General features: G+C 42.0%; 1 protein-coding gene and 1 pseudogene across 1 annotated transcript; both read right to left on the bottom strand.

The window, feature by feature from the left end:
• Window positions 1-1,977: 1,977 nt before the first annotated feature.
• On the bottom strand, window positions 1,978-2,661 carry LOC128743128 (B2 protein-like). The gene is made up of 3 exons (XM_053839652.1): window positions 2,528-2,661; window positions 2,313-2,459; window positions 1,978-2,245 (listed from the first exon to the last, which is right to left on the bottom strand). Exons 1-3 carry the CDS (start codon window positions 2,585-2,587, stop codon window positions 2,033-2,035), a joined length of 420 nt encoding a protein of 139 aa, XP_053695627.1. The 5' UTR covers window positions 2,588-2,661; the 3' UTR covers window positions 1,978-2,032.
• Window positions 2,662-8,035: 5,374 nt separating this feature from the next.
• On the bottom strand, window positions 8,036-12,852 carry LOC128739296 (uncharacterized; annotated as a pseudogene).
• Window positions 12,853-13,446: the final 594 nt, after the last annotated feature.

Here is a 13,446-nt window from a genome sequence, read left to right as displayed (position 1 = left end):
GTCACCCTAATGTCATATACCTAGGACTAACGATTTTAGCGTAATTGCTTTTGTCCACCTAGATTTGGGTTTCATCCCACAGTGCGACGTGGCCGGCCACCGTAGTCTTCCGACTTTACCCACGTGTACGTTGGGAATCTCTTCAATTTTTGCAACCGCTAAGTCTATTAAGACTATGAATATACGTTTTTACAAGGGCCCTAATCTCATAGTCAGCTCACTTAAATTTTTTAGATGAGTGAGAGTACAAATGAGATGGTGATGCAAGATGCGGTGCTGTGGAGTGACTTTGTTTCGTTTCCGTTATAGGTATTTTCATAGAGAAAACCGGTGCATAATTAGTTGTGTGTCAGAATGGGGAGTTGACTGGGAAGATGCCTTCAGAGGGCGGGACGAGGTACGTTGAGTATGAATGTATAATACGCCATAACTCCGGAACGCCTGGATGGCTTCTCATGTTTGACATAAAAGAATCAGCGCAGGGAGGTTGACAAAAAAGGGGACCGGTCTTTTACAAGGGGGGAGGAAGGTTCAAATGGATAAAGGTGTGCATTTCTCTTTCATTTGGAACGGTAGCATTTGTACAAATGGCTAGATTTCTGAAAGGGAGAATTTGGTGGCCATTAACAAGGGAGGGTTCAAAGCGTAAAAAAGGTTTTGCGTCGATGGGAAAACAATAGAAGGGAAACTGACAAAAGTGATAGACATATTCAAATGAAGAAAAAGAGTTTTGTTTCTTGCATTATTTTGTGACAATAACAGATGTACAAGTGACTGAGGGACAAAGGGGCCCCGAATAAGATCGCTCCAGTCGTTCCAGAGGTAATGATTAAAACCGCAATAAAACCTTTATAAAATTCAAATGAAACCAAGTGGCTTTAAAATTGTCACTTGGGAAGTGAGATTGCTACGCAAGCTGAGCACTCTTAAATACCATCCTTCCCAACCATCCTAAGGACTGCGTTCTATACGAGGGAATCGAAACTATGGATCTTTTCGATCTGTGGTCAGTGTCGATTAGCAGCCTGGTCAACGACAACGGCATTCAACACTCGTAAGATCAATTCATCCATCATTTCTAGCGCCAGCTCCAATAGTCATCCTACGCAAATCAGACAAACGTATCAGTCCGTGTGTGTGGAGATGGGGCTGAACAATGCACTGGTAGGTGACAGGCTCCGAAGGATGACATGCAGGTCCGTTTCTACCTCAGTGCTATCAACTACGATAGCAGATGAAGCAACTGAAGGCTCCTTTGTACAATCTGCTCAAGAAGGACGTTTGCTGGTGCTGAATCAAAGCCTGCCAGCAGTCGGTGGACGAATTCTAATTCATTTTACTGTCATATGTACGATCCGTCAAAGAAGGTCATCGTCGCAGCAGATGCATCAATGTATGGTCTTGGCGCTGTCATCATACAGCGTTTCCCAACCGGTGAGATGGAGGCAATCGCTCAGTCCAAGAAATACAAAATCGTTTTTTTCCAAATTTGGGTCTCCCACTCTTGTCAGTGAGCAACAACCTTGCTATGTTGATTCCCCAATACCAAGAAATATGTATGCTAAGTTTGGTGGTGAACGGTTTAGGCGTTCTGGAGCTATGGCCGAACGTACATTACATACTCACGTTCATTTTTTTTAAAATACTTTTTTTTAGACCAATTGCCATATAAATACAAATCAAATATTACAATTTGGTGAGTGGTTGAAGTGCGGGTTAAAATTTTAGAACAACCCCACCACGCAAATATTGTCATGGTGATGAATATTAACATATACACAAATTGAGCAACCTGTTTTTCACACATCGAAAGGAACAATTGCCAATTAAACTTGAATAAAATAATTGCCTTTATTCGCAACGTATTTCTCAGTATTATTAGCATCAGTCGTCACGAAGAATAATAACAGTGCAATTGTATTCATTACGGCAAAAGCCGTTTTTTTAAACCAGTTCAAATAAAATAATTTTGTTTTGAAATGAACTTTTATTTTTATGTTAAAACAATAAAAAACGTTAACAATTCACACTGTTAAAATAATTTAGCCTTATTTTTCTGATAGCACATAAACATGTCGAATGCCGTATCACATGGATTGGTTCGCCGTGCGTTGCACTTTTCCACCACTGCTTTTGCCTGTTCTTCATCCACCACTTTGGTTAAAAATTTAATCAACTTATCCTTCTGCACCTCGCCTTTCTCGTTCATTAGTCGTAGCCGTTGGAAGAAACACTGCACGTAACACTGTAAACAATAAATAATTATAGCCCGGTTTAGTCAAGCTAAGTTTTGCGTTTTGATGGAGACAGACCTTGGTCGGTTGATCAGGGGAGGCGATCTGCTCACCACTTTGCACCTTTTTGGCCGAGGATTCGGTTATGCCGCTTGCTTCGATGCAGTGCAGTTTATAACCTTCGATATCTGGAAGTTTGGTAATATCTTGCTGGTGCGATGGTGACTGAAAACCAAGGATGATACAGATTAGCATGAGCGAATAGCTCATTTGACTGATCTTTCGTAACAAACCGCAAAATTGATCAGCAAAACCGCAACACTGGAGATTGATATAAGCGCGAATGATCTCATCTTGCTTCGTTTGCTGAATTAATTCGAATAATACTTTCAAGTTCAACTAAGCTGATCTGAGCAACTGCACGCTACGAACGCTACTGCGAGGCATTCGCAGTTTAGTGATTCTGACACCTCCAGACTGAAATGCTACTAGGGTGGTGCCGCAAGCTTTTCGTTTCGATCACAGTTTGTTTTAAGATTACAACCTTCTTAATGGCTTATCTCGCTAGAGCGGCTTCATATCGGTGCATCAAGGCAACCGGAGCGGAAACAACAACATCAACAACGACGGAGGCGTCAAAACAAACCATTAGAGAGCGGCTTTTATGAGCAAATTATTGTTAAACTTTATGAGCCTATAAAAGCATACGTCCCCCCCCCCCCCCCTTCCGTCTTCTGTTGCGCCGACATGTACCGTGGCCCTCATTTTAACTGTCAAAAAAGAGCGCCAATGTCAAACTACCTCCAGCGAAGCATCCTCTTCTAGTGGTTTTATTGCACCTAAATGGCTTTTTTGATGACCGACATTCAATATACCCACTTGCGGGTTTATTGTGTTGTGTGCGACGCGCTTTAACCTATCACTTGTGGGGCATCCATCGATCTGGGTCTGGGTTTAGAATCCGTGGCGGCGATGACGGCAACCGCAACCGGAGGGGCTATAATTTTTATGTTTTAGTCTTGGCTACGATCAATCGTATGAATTTAATATTCTTTTTATCTCTTATTTTTATTGTATAAAACAGTAAGTATTAATCCACTCTTCTATGAATGCTTATATTTAAATCGATTTGTTATTCGTTTCGTATTCTGATAAAATCTCAATAAAAAGAATTCTTATCAAAAAAGTTACGTTTGTTTTTCCAAAACTGAATGTGTATTTATGTGAAAAATAGCCTCTATCTTATGACTACTTTTTAGACATCCATGAAAAAGTTAGTATGCTCTATTTTAGTTTAAAATTTGCTAACTGTAGGTAGCATGTACACTTAACATTTAAACTTGTTTAAGCTGTTTTCATAAAAATTTGCACAAATGATTGATTTTAATTCTAAATTTTTGTTACCACGGGCAACTGGTGGTGGTGGTGGTGGTAGTGGCATCCATCGAAGTAATCGCGCCTGTGGTGACATAAAAATTCTTTTCATTTCTTTTTCACAATCCAAACTATCAAGTTCATTGTTTAATAAAAATCCTAGTCCTAGGCCGTCTAGTTATTTTAATTTTCCCGAAAGTGTTATTCTCCAGCAGAATCGGCATCAGGCGGAACAAAACGCTAGTCTCATGGCCATGATAAAACGTTTCAGCAATCAAGAAGCACCGACCCGACCAGCGAGTAGCCCGAACTTCATGATCGAATCGTGTACGTCCAATATCCGTGAGTTTTGCTCCTACTCCGAGAATGGCTGTGTGTTCGGCCGATGGTTCCAGAAATACGAAGACCTTTTTATGAAGGACGGCACTAAACTGGACGATGTCCGTCTCCTACTGCAAAATCTCATTGAGGACCACCTTTGTTGCGAACCCATTCGTCAATTTTGAACTTGAAATTTTTTAATTGAATTTTCGTTTATAAATCTAATATTGGCCTCAAGAATTAGCTTACTGGCATAGGAACAAAGACGCCAAGGAGCATCTTTCAATTTATTACTTGAGCGTCATTTAGAATCGTTATTTAGTGTGTCAATTTAGAAGTTGTAACCAAATAAAAACCCACAACCGGTGCACGGAACACAGCTGACCCTTCAGGTCATAAAAGTTGAATCATAACTCAGGAATGCAGTTAGTTTGTTTTAACCGAACGTTCACATAATGTTAGAAAAGAAAAGCAAAATAGATAATGATTCAGACGCATCGGCGCAGTCAACCAGCTTTCCTAACTGGATTCGGCTGACGAATTAGAATGAGTTCTAAATGCGATAATTAGCCCGCGTACGGCGTTAGAGTCTAGTGCATAAGGTGAAGTGAAATGAAAGAGAATTTAGGCAACCATTTCTAGAAGATATAGATTTCACAGACGAATTTTTACCCACCAAATGAGCGGATAAAGAGAATTGAAAAGACCAACCCGAAGCGAAGCGAATATATTGTCAATGCAGATAAAATTCATAATACGAGGACGGGTTGCCACAACCTAGGGTTGCCAAGTCTGAAAATTACAAAAACCGGCCGGTCGGTCCGGCCTTCCAAAAGAAGAGGGGGGACGGGGGTTAGTGGCGTAAAAAAGTGCGTTATTTGTCGCAGAGAGTAATTGAAATATCGGTAGCAACAAGCCAAAATTGGTTGAAATTTTTACCCAAAATTTCAGTTTGTACACTTTCAGTGCCTTTTGAGTACTTTCAATCATTTACAGGTAGAATCGTTTAAGAGTTTATATTACCGCTAGAAGCAAAGTATTGTCACTGCAAAACTGGCTATCTTCAATGTTCCACTGCTCAGGATTGCTAATAAATTTATCAGAAAATCTAGCAAATCAGGCAAAAAGTACAAATCCGGCTTTATATGTCGGAAAACCGGCCTTTTTGCCGGATTGACCGGCCACCGGCTTTGCAAGTAAAAGCCGGTCGGGCCGGCCAAAAACCGGTTACTTGGCAACCCTACCCCAACCGCCCCAACTGACATTTGACTTGCGAAGTTATTTGCACTGTAGAAAATTTCTGGTGAGTTTGGCTTGAGAGTTAGTGATAATATTGTTTTTAAACAAAATGGCATCGTATGAATCGAATTTCGAATATTTTGCATAAAAAACAATATTGTCATACATATTTGCAAAAGTAAATGAAGCTAACTAAGTCTACCTTACAATCAAACTTGATTGTAAAAATTAAAGTAATGTGAAAAATTATCCCATTATTTTCTCAGTGTACAAAGCTTTTGTTGATGACTGGTCCATTTGCAGTTGACAGCTGGAATAGTTTTTTTCGTAGCACAAATCTGGAGTTGCCGCTGAAGTAGAATAATCTTTTTTCGAATTATCGAAGTATTAATGGGAATAACAATGAAAAATATAAAATAAATGGACCGGTAAGCGTAGATTTTCCTATTGCAAGTTGCAACATAATAATTATTTGAAGTTTGTTTTCAGCTCAGAGGAAGACGAATATATGCAGGAGGAACATCTTATTGAGGACGATTCCCAAGAAGCAATCGAAGACAATGCACAGTGGTTCAATCAGCGAAATACGTGATCGTTTGATATAGCGCCGAAACGTGAAGTTTTTCGCATATAGTACCTTTAGGAACATTTCATGGTATAACAAGCCCCTTCTTGTGAGAAACATCTTTGGGTGATTAATTCCATTAAAAGTGAGATACGAAATTTATTTTGTCGTATATTCGAGATACAGGTTTGGTACTTTCGGCAAAGTTGTAGTAAATATCAATGCAAAAAACTTTGTCAAAGTCACCATACTTGTATCTCTTCATGGAAATTGTCTATGAAGCGTTATTCGTGGACGAACCCTTCAAAACAGTTTTTAAACCCTGACTTATTCTGATCATCCTTTACGTGTTCATAGTGTTCTAGAAAGTTGTTTATCTTGCTAAAATCAACGTTTTTGTAGAACATTATTATACGCGATTTTCTGCAGTTTCGGAGATTTTGAGCATTTTTGATGAAAAATAGTACTACTTTGAGCATAAATATTTCCCAAGGTGGCAAATGGTGGCAGATCAAACAACTCCTACTTGAAAGTACAACAAAAAACCTTTAAAAGCAAGTATCCCTTGGCTGTATCTGTTTGTATCCCCAATAGTTATAGTTGTTTTAAAAATCCATCTCAATCATATTTATAGAACAATTAAAATGTACTTCGGATGCAATAAATGCCATTTTGTTTACGTTGACAATCTCTTTCTAACAAGTTGAGTTATCAGCAAATTTTGCGCCTAGTTTCGAGTCGAAAATGAATGTAGACTCAAAATTATTTGACGAAATTAATAAGAGAGAAGCTTTCAAATGACTAAGTTAAGTCTATTTTGTTCTATACCTTGGATTGGTGTCTTTTCAAAAGATTACACTCTTAATGGGCTGGTACTGAATGGCCGAAACACAAATGGTCGAATCACGAATGGCCGAAATCCAAAAGGCCGAATTTCAGCAACAGTCTCAGAAGGCCGAATTTTCTCGGAATGACTAAATAACTATTTTATTAGAAAACACGAATTGACAAGCAGTTAACAATTAACTTTACTCAAACCAAAAATAAAATAAGCAACACATCGTTATGTTGTACTTTTAAGTAAGGGCTGTTTGATTTGCCACCATTTGCCACTTTGGGAAATATTTATGCTCAAAGAAATACTATTTTTTATCAAAAAAGCTCGAAATCTCCGAAACTGCAGAGAATCGCGTATAATAATGTTCTACAAAAACGTTGATTTTAGCAAGATAAACAACTTTCTAGAACACTATGAACACGTAAAAGTTGACCGGAACAAGTCAGGGTTTAAAAACTGTTTTGAAGGGTTTGTTTTCGAATAACGCTTCATAGACAATTTCTATGAAGAGATACAAGTATGGTGTCTTTGACAAAGTTGTTTGTATTGATATTTACTACAAATTTGCCGAAAGTACCAAACCTGTATCTCGAATATACGACAAAATAAATTTCGTATCTCACTTTTAATGGAATTAATCACCCAAAGATGTTTCTCACAAGAAGGGGCTTGTTATACCATGAAATGTTCCTAAAGGTACTATATGCGAAAAACTTCACGTTTCGGCGCTATATCAAACGATCACGTATTTCGCTTTTTAGACCACTGTGCAATGGAATCGCTTGCAATTTTGATGAAGATAGTGTAAACTTTGATTACACAAACGAGTACGGATGCGCTGTAAATCATGTGTTCTGTTTGAAGGCAACATTTTATGAGAAACACTTCCGGAATCAGCTGCGTCTGAAAAGTTTTTCTGTGGAAAATATTTTTGGTAACACTTTAGAGCAAATTCTTCGGTGCATCTGGAAAACAGCAATGCCACAAATCAACCGAAAAGTTATATTCATTGATGATATCCCTATCTGGTGTGAAAACCTGATTTTAACGACATGGATGATTTTGTGACGCTACAGGATCAAACGAAAAAAAGTTTACAATGTATCCGCAATCACAAATCGAATTTTGCAGACTTGGAGGGAACGGCCCATTAAAGTATTTGTTTATGTGTACTCTGTGAGCGTGGAGACGAATGCTCAGTACCAAAAAATGTTGCGTACACTTATTACACCACAAAATCCAGATCGTTCAGGGGCTCATTCAGCCCAGGATAATGCAGCTCTTGCGCATGACTTACGTAAAAACCACCTCGATATCGAAGGGCACTATAGTTCTTGGCTATTATGGGCAAACTTAATTAACTCGTCACCAGCACATGAACAAGATCAGTTAAAAAAAGCTAGTTCTCCCCCATTGGAATTGGCGAAGTAGTTTAGATAGGCTGCAGAATCGGAATCGGCAAGGCTACAAGCGGTACATCGAGGAATGATCGTAGCAAATGTAGTGAACGACGGGAGGATGAAAGAAATATCTGCAATTGAAAAGGACGTATCTTCAGCGCTGTCAATATTAGAATCAGTTTCTACGAGATTAAGTGCAATGAGAGCAAGAGGAGCGACTGGTTCGGAATGGTTTTCAGCACTGGAGACGACTGTACGACCTGAAGAGAGTGAACTCAGGCAAGTATTGTCCGCTAAAGTAACGGATTGAGAAGATATTGACCATATTTAAGCAAAACATTGTTTTCGATAAATTTTCTCTTTATTTTAACTTCTCAAAAAAAATTGAATAAAATAAAATAATAGTCTATTTTTTTAATGACTGACTTCAAGCAAACCTCAACTTCGGCGGATCTTGTTCAAGGTCTTTCTCGGGCAGGAAAGTCCCTCCTGCATAGTAGCCACAATGCTCAAAAAGCGATTTAGCTGGATAAACCTGAAAATGGTTCATAGCATTGCAAACCTCATGCAATATGGGAGCAGATTCTCGGTGATGTCTACGCAAAAACTTTTTTATCAGGCGAAAAACTACTTACTTACTTAATCAGCTCCAGGCCGTGGTTTCCTCTGCTGTACGAAGAAGTCGTCTCCATTCTACTCGGTCCATGGCCGCAATTCGCCAGCCACGTAGTCTACGTAGGGTCCGCAGGTCGCCTTCCACTTGATCGATCCATCTTGCTCGCTGCGCGCCCCGCCGTCTCGTTCCAGTCGGATCGTTATTGAGAACTTTTTTAACCGGGCAGTCGTCCGACATCCTCACGACATGCCCAGCCCATCGCAGGCGACCGATTTTTGCGGTGGCAGCGATGGGTGGTTCCCTAAGCAGCTGATGCAATTCATGGTTCATTCGCCTCCTCCACGTTCCGTCTTCCATCTGCACTCCGCCGTAGATGGTGCGCAACACCTTCCGTTCGAAAACACTAAGGGCGCGTTGGTCCTCCACGAGCATAGTCCATGTCTCATGGCCGTAAAGGACTACCGGTCTAATCAGCGTCTTGTAGATTGTTAACTTCGTGCGGTGGCGAATTTTGTTCGATCGCAGCGTCCTACGGAGTCCAAAGTAGGCACGATTTCCTGCCATAATGCGTCTTTGTATTTCTCTGCTGGTGTCGTTGTCTGCGGTAACCAGTGAGCCCAGATACACGAACTCTTCTACCACCTCGATTTCATCACCGTCTAAATGAATCCGGGGATGGAGGTCAGCATTCACTTCTCTAGAACCTCTTCCTTTCATGTATTTTGTTTTCGATACATTAATGACAAGTCCTATCCGTTTGGCTTCAGCTTTCAGTCCGATGTACGTTTCCGCCATCCTCTCAAAGGTACGTGTAATGATGTCAACGTCGTCAGCGAAACCAAGAAGCTGGACGGACTTCGTGAATATCGTGCCACTCGTGTCTATACCCGCTCTTCTTATCACACCCTCCAAAGCGATGTTAAACAGCAAACATGAAAGCCCATCACCTTGCCGTAACCCTCTTCGAGATCCAAAGGGACTCGAGACTGCCCCTGATACTCGAACAACACACATTACTCGATCCATCGTCGCCTTGACCAATCGCGTTAGTTTATCCGGAAATCCGTAGTAGTGCATAATCTGCCATAGCTGATCTCGATCGATCGTGTCGTACGCCGATTTGAAGTCGATGAATAAATGATGCGTGGGCACGTTGTATTCGCGACATTTCTGCAACACTTGCCGAAGCGCGAAAATCTGGTCCGTGGTGGCACGGGCACCCATGAATCCCGCTTGATATTGCCCCACGAACTCCTTTGCAAATGGTGATAGTCGACGACATAAAAGTTGGGAGAGTACCTTGTAGGCGGCGTTCAACAGTGTGATTGCGCGGTAATTGCAACAATCCAACTTGTCGCCCTTTTTGTAGATCGGACACACGATGCCTTCCGTCCACTCCTCCGGTAGTAGCTCATCCTCCCAAATCTTGACAATGATCCAGTGCAGCGCTCTAGCCAGTGCGTCACCACCGTATTTCAGCAGCTCGCCGGGTAGCTGATCAGCCCCAGCCGCTTTATTGTTCTTCAGCCGACCGATCTCTTCTGCTACCTCCTGGAGGTCAGGGGCTGGTATTCTGTCGTCTTCTGCACGTGCTCCAAGATCTATTGCCATATCGTCACCTCCATGTTCAGCTACATCGCCGTTAAGGTGCTCGTCATAATACTGCTTCCACCTCTCGATCACCTCACGTTCGTTCGTGAGAAGATTACCGTCTGAGTCTCGACACATATCGGCCTGCGGCACATGGCCTTTGCGCGAGCGGTTTAACTTCTCGTAGAACCTCCGTTTATCGTTAGCACGGTACAGTTCTTCCATCGCCTCGCGATCCCGATCTTCCTGTTGGCGCTTTTTCCTCCGGAAGACTGAGTTTTGCCTGTTCCGTGCTTGTTTATATCGATCCACATTCGCCCTCGTACGGTATTGCAGCATCCTCGCACGTGCTGCATTCTTCTCCTGCACTAATTGCTCGCATTCGCCGTCGAACCAATCGTTTCTTCGGTTCGGATTCATTGTACCTAGTGCCGCTAGTGCAGTGCTACCGATGGCGGTCTTAATGCCTTTCCAACCATCTTCAAGAGTTGCTGCGCCAAGTTGCTCTTCCGTTGGTAGCGCTGCTTCCAGCTGCCACGCGTATTCCTGGGCAACTCCGGTGACTCGTAGCTGCTCGATGTTGGGTCGCGGCGTACGACTTCGACGCGTGTTATGCACCGTCGAGAGTTTTGAGCGCATGCAAACTGCAACTAGGAAATGATCCGAATCTATATTCGCACTGCGGTAGGTGCGAACGTTTATAACATCAGAGAAGAATTTACCGTCGATTAGAACATGGTCAATTTGGTTTTCTATTCGATGGTCTGGTGATCTCCAGGTGGACTTGTGGATATCTTTGCGAGGGAAGAAGGTACTTCGGACTACCATACCACGGGAAGCTGCAAAATTTACGCATCGTTGGCCGTTGTCGTTCGTTGCGGCATGCAGGCTGTTTGGCCCGATTACCGGTCTATATATAGCTTCCCGTCCTACCTGCGCGTTCATGTCACCGATTACGATTTTCACGTCCCGTCGCGGACAGCCATCATACACCTGCTCCAGCTGCGCGTAGAACGCCTCCTTCTCGTCATCGGGTCTCCCTTCGTGTGGGCAATGCACATTGATGATACTGTAATTGAAGAAACGGCCATTGCCCTTAATCCTCAACTTGCACATCCTTGCGTTGATCGGTTGCCAACCAATCACACGCTGGCGCATCTTTCCCAGTACTATAAAGCCGGTTCCCAGCTCGTTGGTGGTGCCACAGCTCTGGTAGAAAGTAGCCGCTCGATGCCCGCTTTTCCATACCTTCTGTCCTGTCCAGCAAAGTTCCTGCAGTGCTACGACTTCGAAGTTTCGGGGATGTAATTCATCATATATTATCCTATCGCAACCCGGGAAGCCGAGCGATTTGCAATTCCATGTCCCGAGTTTCCAATCGTAGTCCTTATTTCGTCGCGTGGGTCGACGCCGATTGTTCCGATCCCTATTTTCTTCTTCGTTGTTGGTAACTTTTAGTTTTCCAGGGCGGCTTGTTGGGCCTGCCCCTAACCCCCTGTCTCGCCGGAGGACCATCGTGCACAGCACTGTTTAGTGTCCCTGCTGGCATAAGGACGAGTATAATAATCAGCCGCCCCTAACATGGAGAACAGACGCTGTTTGAGCCGCACCTCCTTGGTGAACAGACGCTCGTGTTTGACGAAGCATTTCCTCTACCGCCATGCTATGGTTACCGCGCCAGTATTCGCGTCGCACCTCCTCACTTCGCTATTGTCAGATTGACAACATTGCCCAGGCTACGCCGCATTTGGTATCATATGACTCGTGGAGGCGTGAGGCGGGAGCTTGTGAGGACCAGAGCTGTGTTTGACGCTCCTTCCGCGAAAAACTACTTCTATAGGATTAAAAAAAGGACAATAAGGGGGAAGAAAAATCGGTATTATGCCTACAGAACGAAGGTACCGAATTATGTTGCGGTCACAATGGATTTTGGCGCCATCCATTACCCATACAGAATGGAATCCTGGATACTGTTGAACAGATGGATTTTCCAGAGCAAATTTTTTGCAGCAATCAAAAAAATTTGCCCTGTTAAAGGTACCGTTCGTCCAAAAGCTCTCCACAATCCCATTCATCCCCAAAAAACACAGAAAAGACACTCGTGGTTTTCTGCAAAATTCTCCACGAACGATAACTTTTTTCCCCACAACTCCGTATCCTTTTTTTCGCAGCATTTCGCGGTTGTCAAAGGCCACTTCGTCAGGGAAAACGGGATTGTAGATATCCCAAGGGATTGACAGCATTTCCCTGATAAACCTGATTATTTCATCATCGCGAATTTGTATCGCTCGTCTTTCGATGGTTTTCCACGATAATCCAGCTTCATGTAGGATCACACAAATGGAAGATACGCTGATGGTTTGATGGAAGTTCAATTGAAATTTCTGCTTAGCCTCATCGAGAAAAAGTACAGGCTCCTTTCGATACAATTCGACTAGCCAGCCACGCATTTCCCTACTAAATCATTTATATACTTGCTGGCGCAGTTTTCGAGAATAAAATCCGTTTCTCTCGTACTTATTTATCCGTTCGCAAATAGTCGAATATGACTAATTGTAAATGGTTGCTAAATCTTTTCTTGGTATACCTAAGAAATAGTACTCATACAAAGCATGGTATACCATATTTGGATTTGCATGTTTACGTCGTACGCTGCTAATAATAATGTTTTCCATATTTATCCCAGCAAATATCCCAAAAATACCAAAGATCCGAAAATTCTACGATAAATCCTGTTAGTGAGAAGAAATAACATAAACAATAAATGAAGCAGTTTGTTTGACATTGACAGATAATTCGCATCAGCAAAGTCGCTAGCGGCTTGAGCTCCGACTCCTGATTTGTGCTGCGAAGACAATATCATATAGGGGACATGTGTATAATGTGGGCAATACGCCCTAGTTCGTTTATTCGCAAACTAGCATAAATTAAAATGCAAAACTAACGAGAAACCTTAAACACGAATCAGCCTACTATGCAAGTTTGACAGTTGTCACTACCTGTCAAATCAAAAGAAAAATAAATTTGTCTTCTAACAGCTTCCGATGTAATTTTTTGCGTCGTTTCCGTAAGCTCTCTTGTGGTTAAAATCTGTAAATATAAGGTTGTTACGATTTGATTGCGTGATGTGAAATTCTAAAACATTATCTCAGGTGAAAACTAGGTGCAAAACGCTTAGTTTATGTAATTACTAGCTGACCCGACAAACTTCGTACTGCCATAAATTAAACTGTGTTGCACATAAATCGTGAATCTCGGATGACCTTTGT

This window comes from Sabethes cyaneus, chromosome 3, assembly GCF_943734655.1.
Source record: "Sabethes cyaneus chromosome 3, idSabCyanKW18_F2, whole genome shotgun sequence".
NCBI classification, from domain to species: domain Eukaryota; kingdom Metazoa; phylum Arthropoda; class Insecta; order Diptera; family Culicidae; genus Sabethes; species Sabethes cyaneus.
Note: the sequence above shows the minus strand (reverse complement) of the source record. Positions and strands in the feature narration are given on the sequence as shown.

Excerpts from the sequence above, each read along its gene's own strand:
- LOC128743128 (XM_053839652.1), bottom strand. The coding sequence starts at position 2,587 with ATGAGATCATTCGCGCTTATATCAATCTCCAGTGTTGCGGTTTTGCTG. Across the intron at positions 2,460-2,527 it reads TTTTGCTGATCAATTTTGCG|TCACCATCGCACCAGCAAGA; the intron begins GTTTGTTACGAA and ends CTTGGTTTTCAG. Across the intron at positions 2,246-2,312 it reads CCCCTGATCAACCGACCAAG|TGTTACGTGCAGTGTTTCTT; the intron begins GTCTGTCTCCAT and ends TATTGTTTACAG.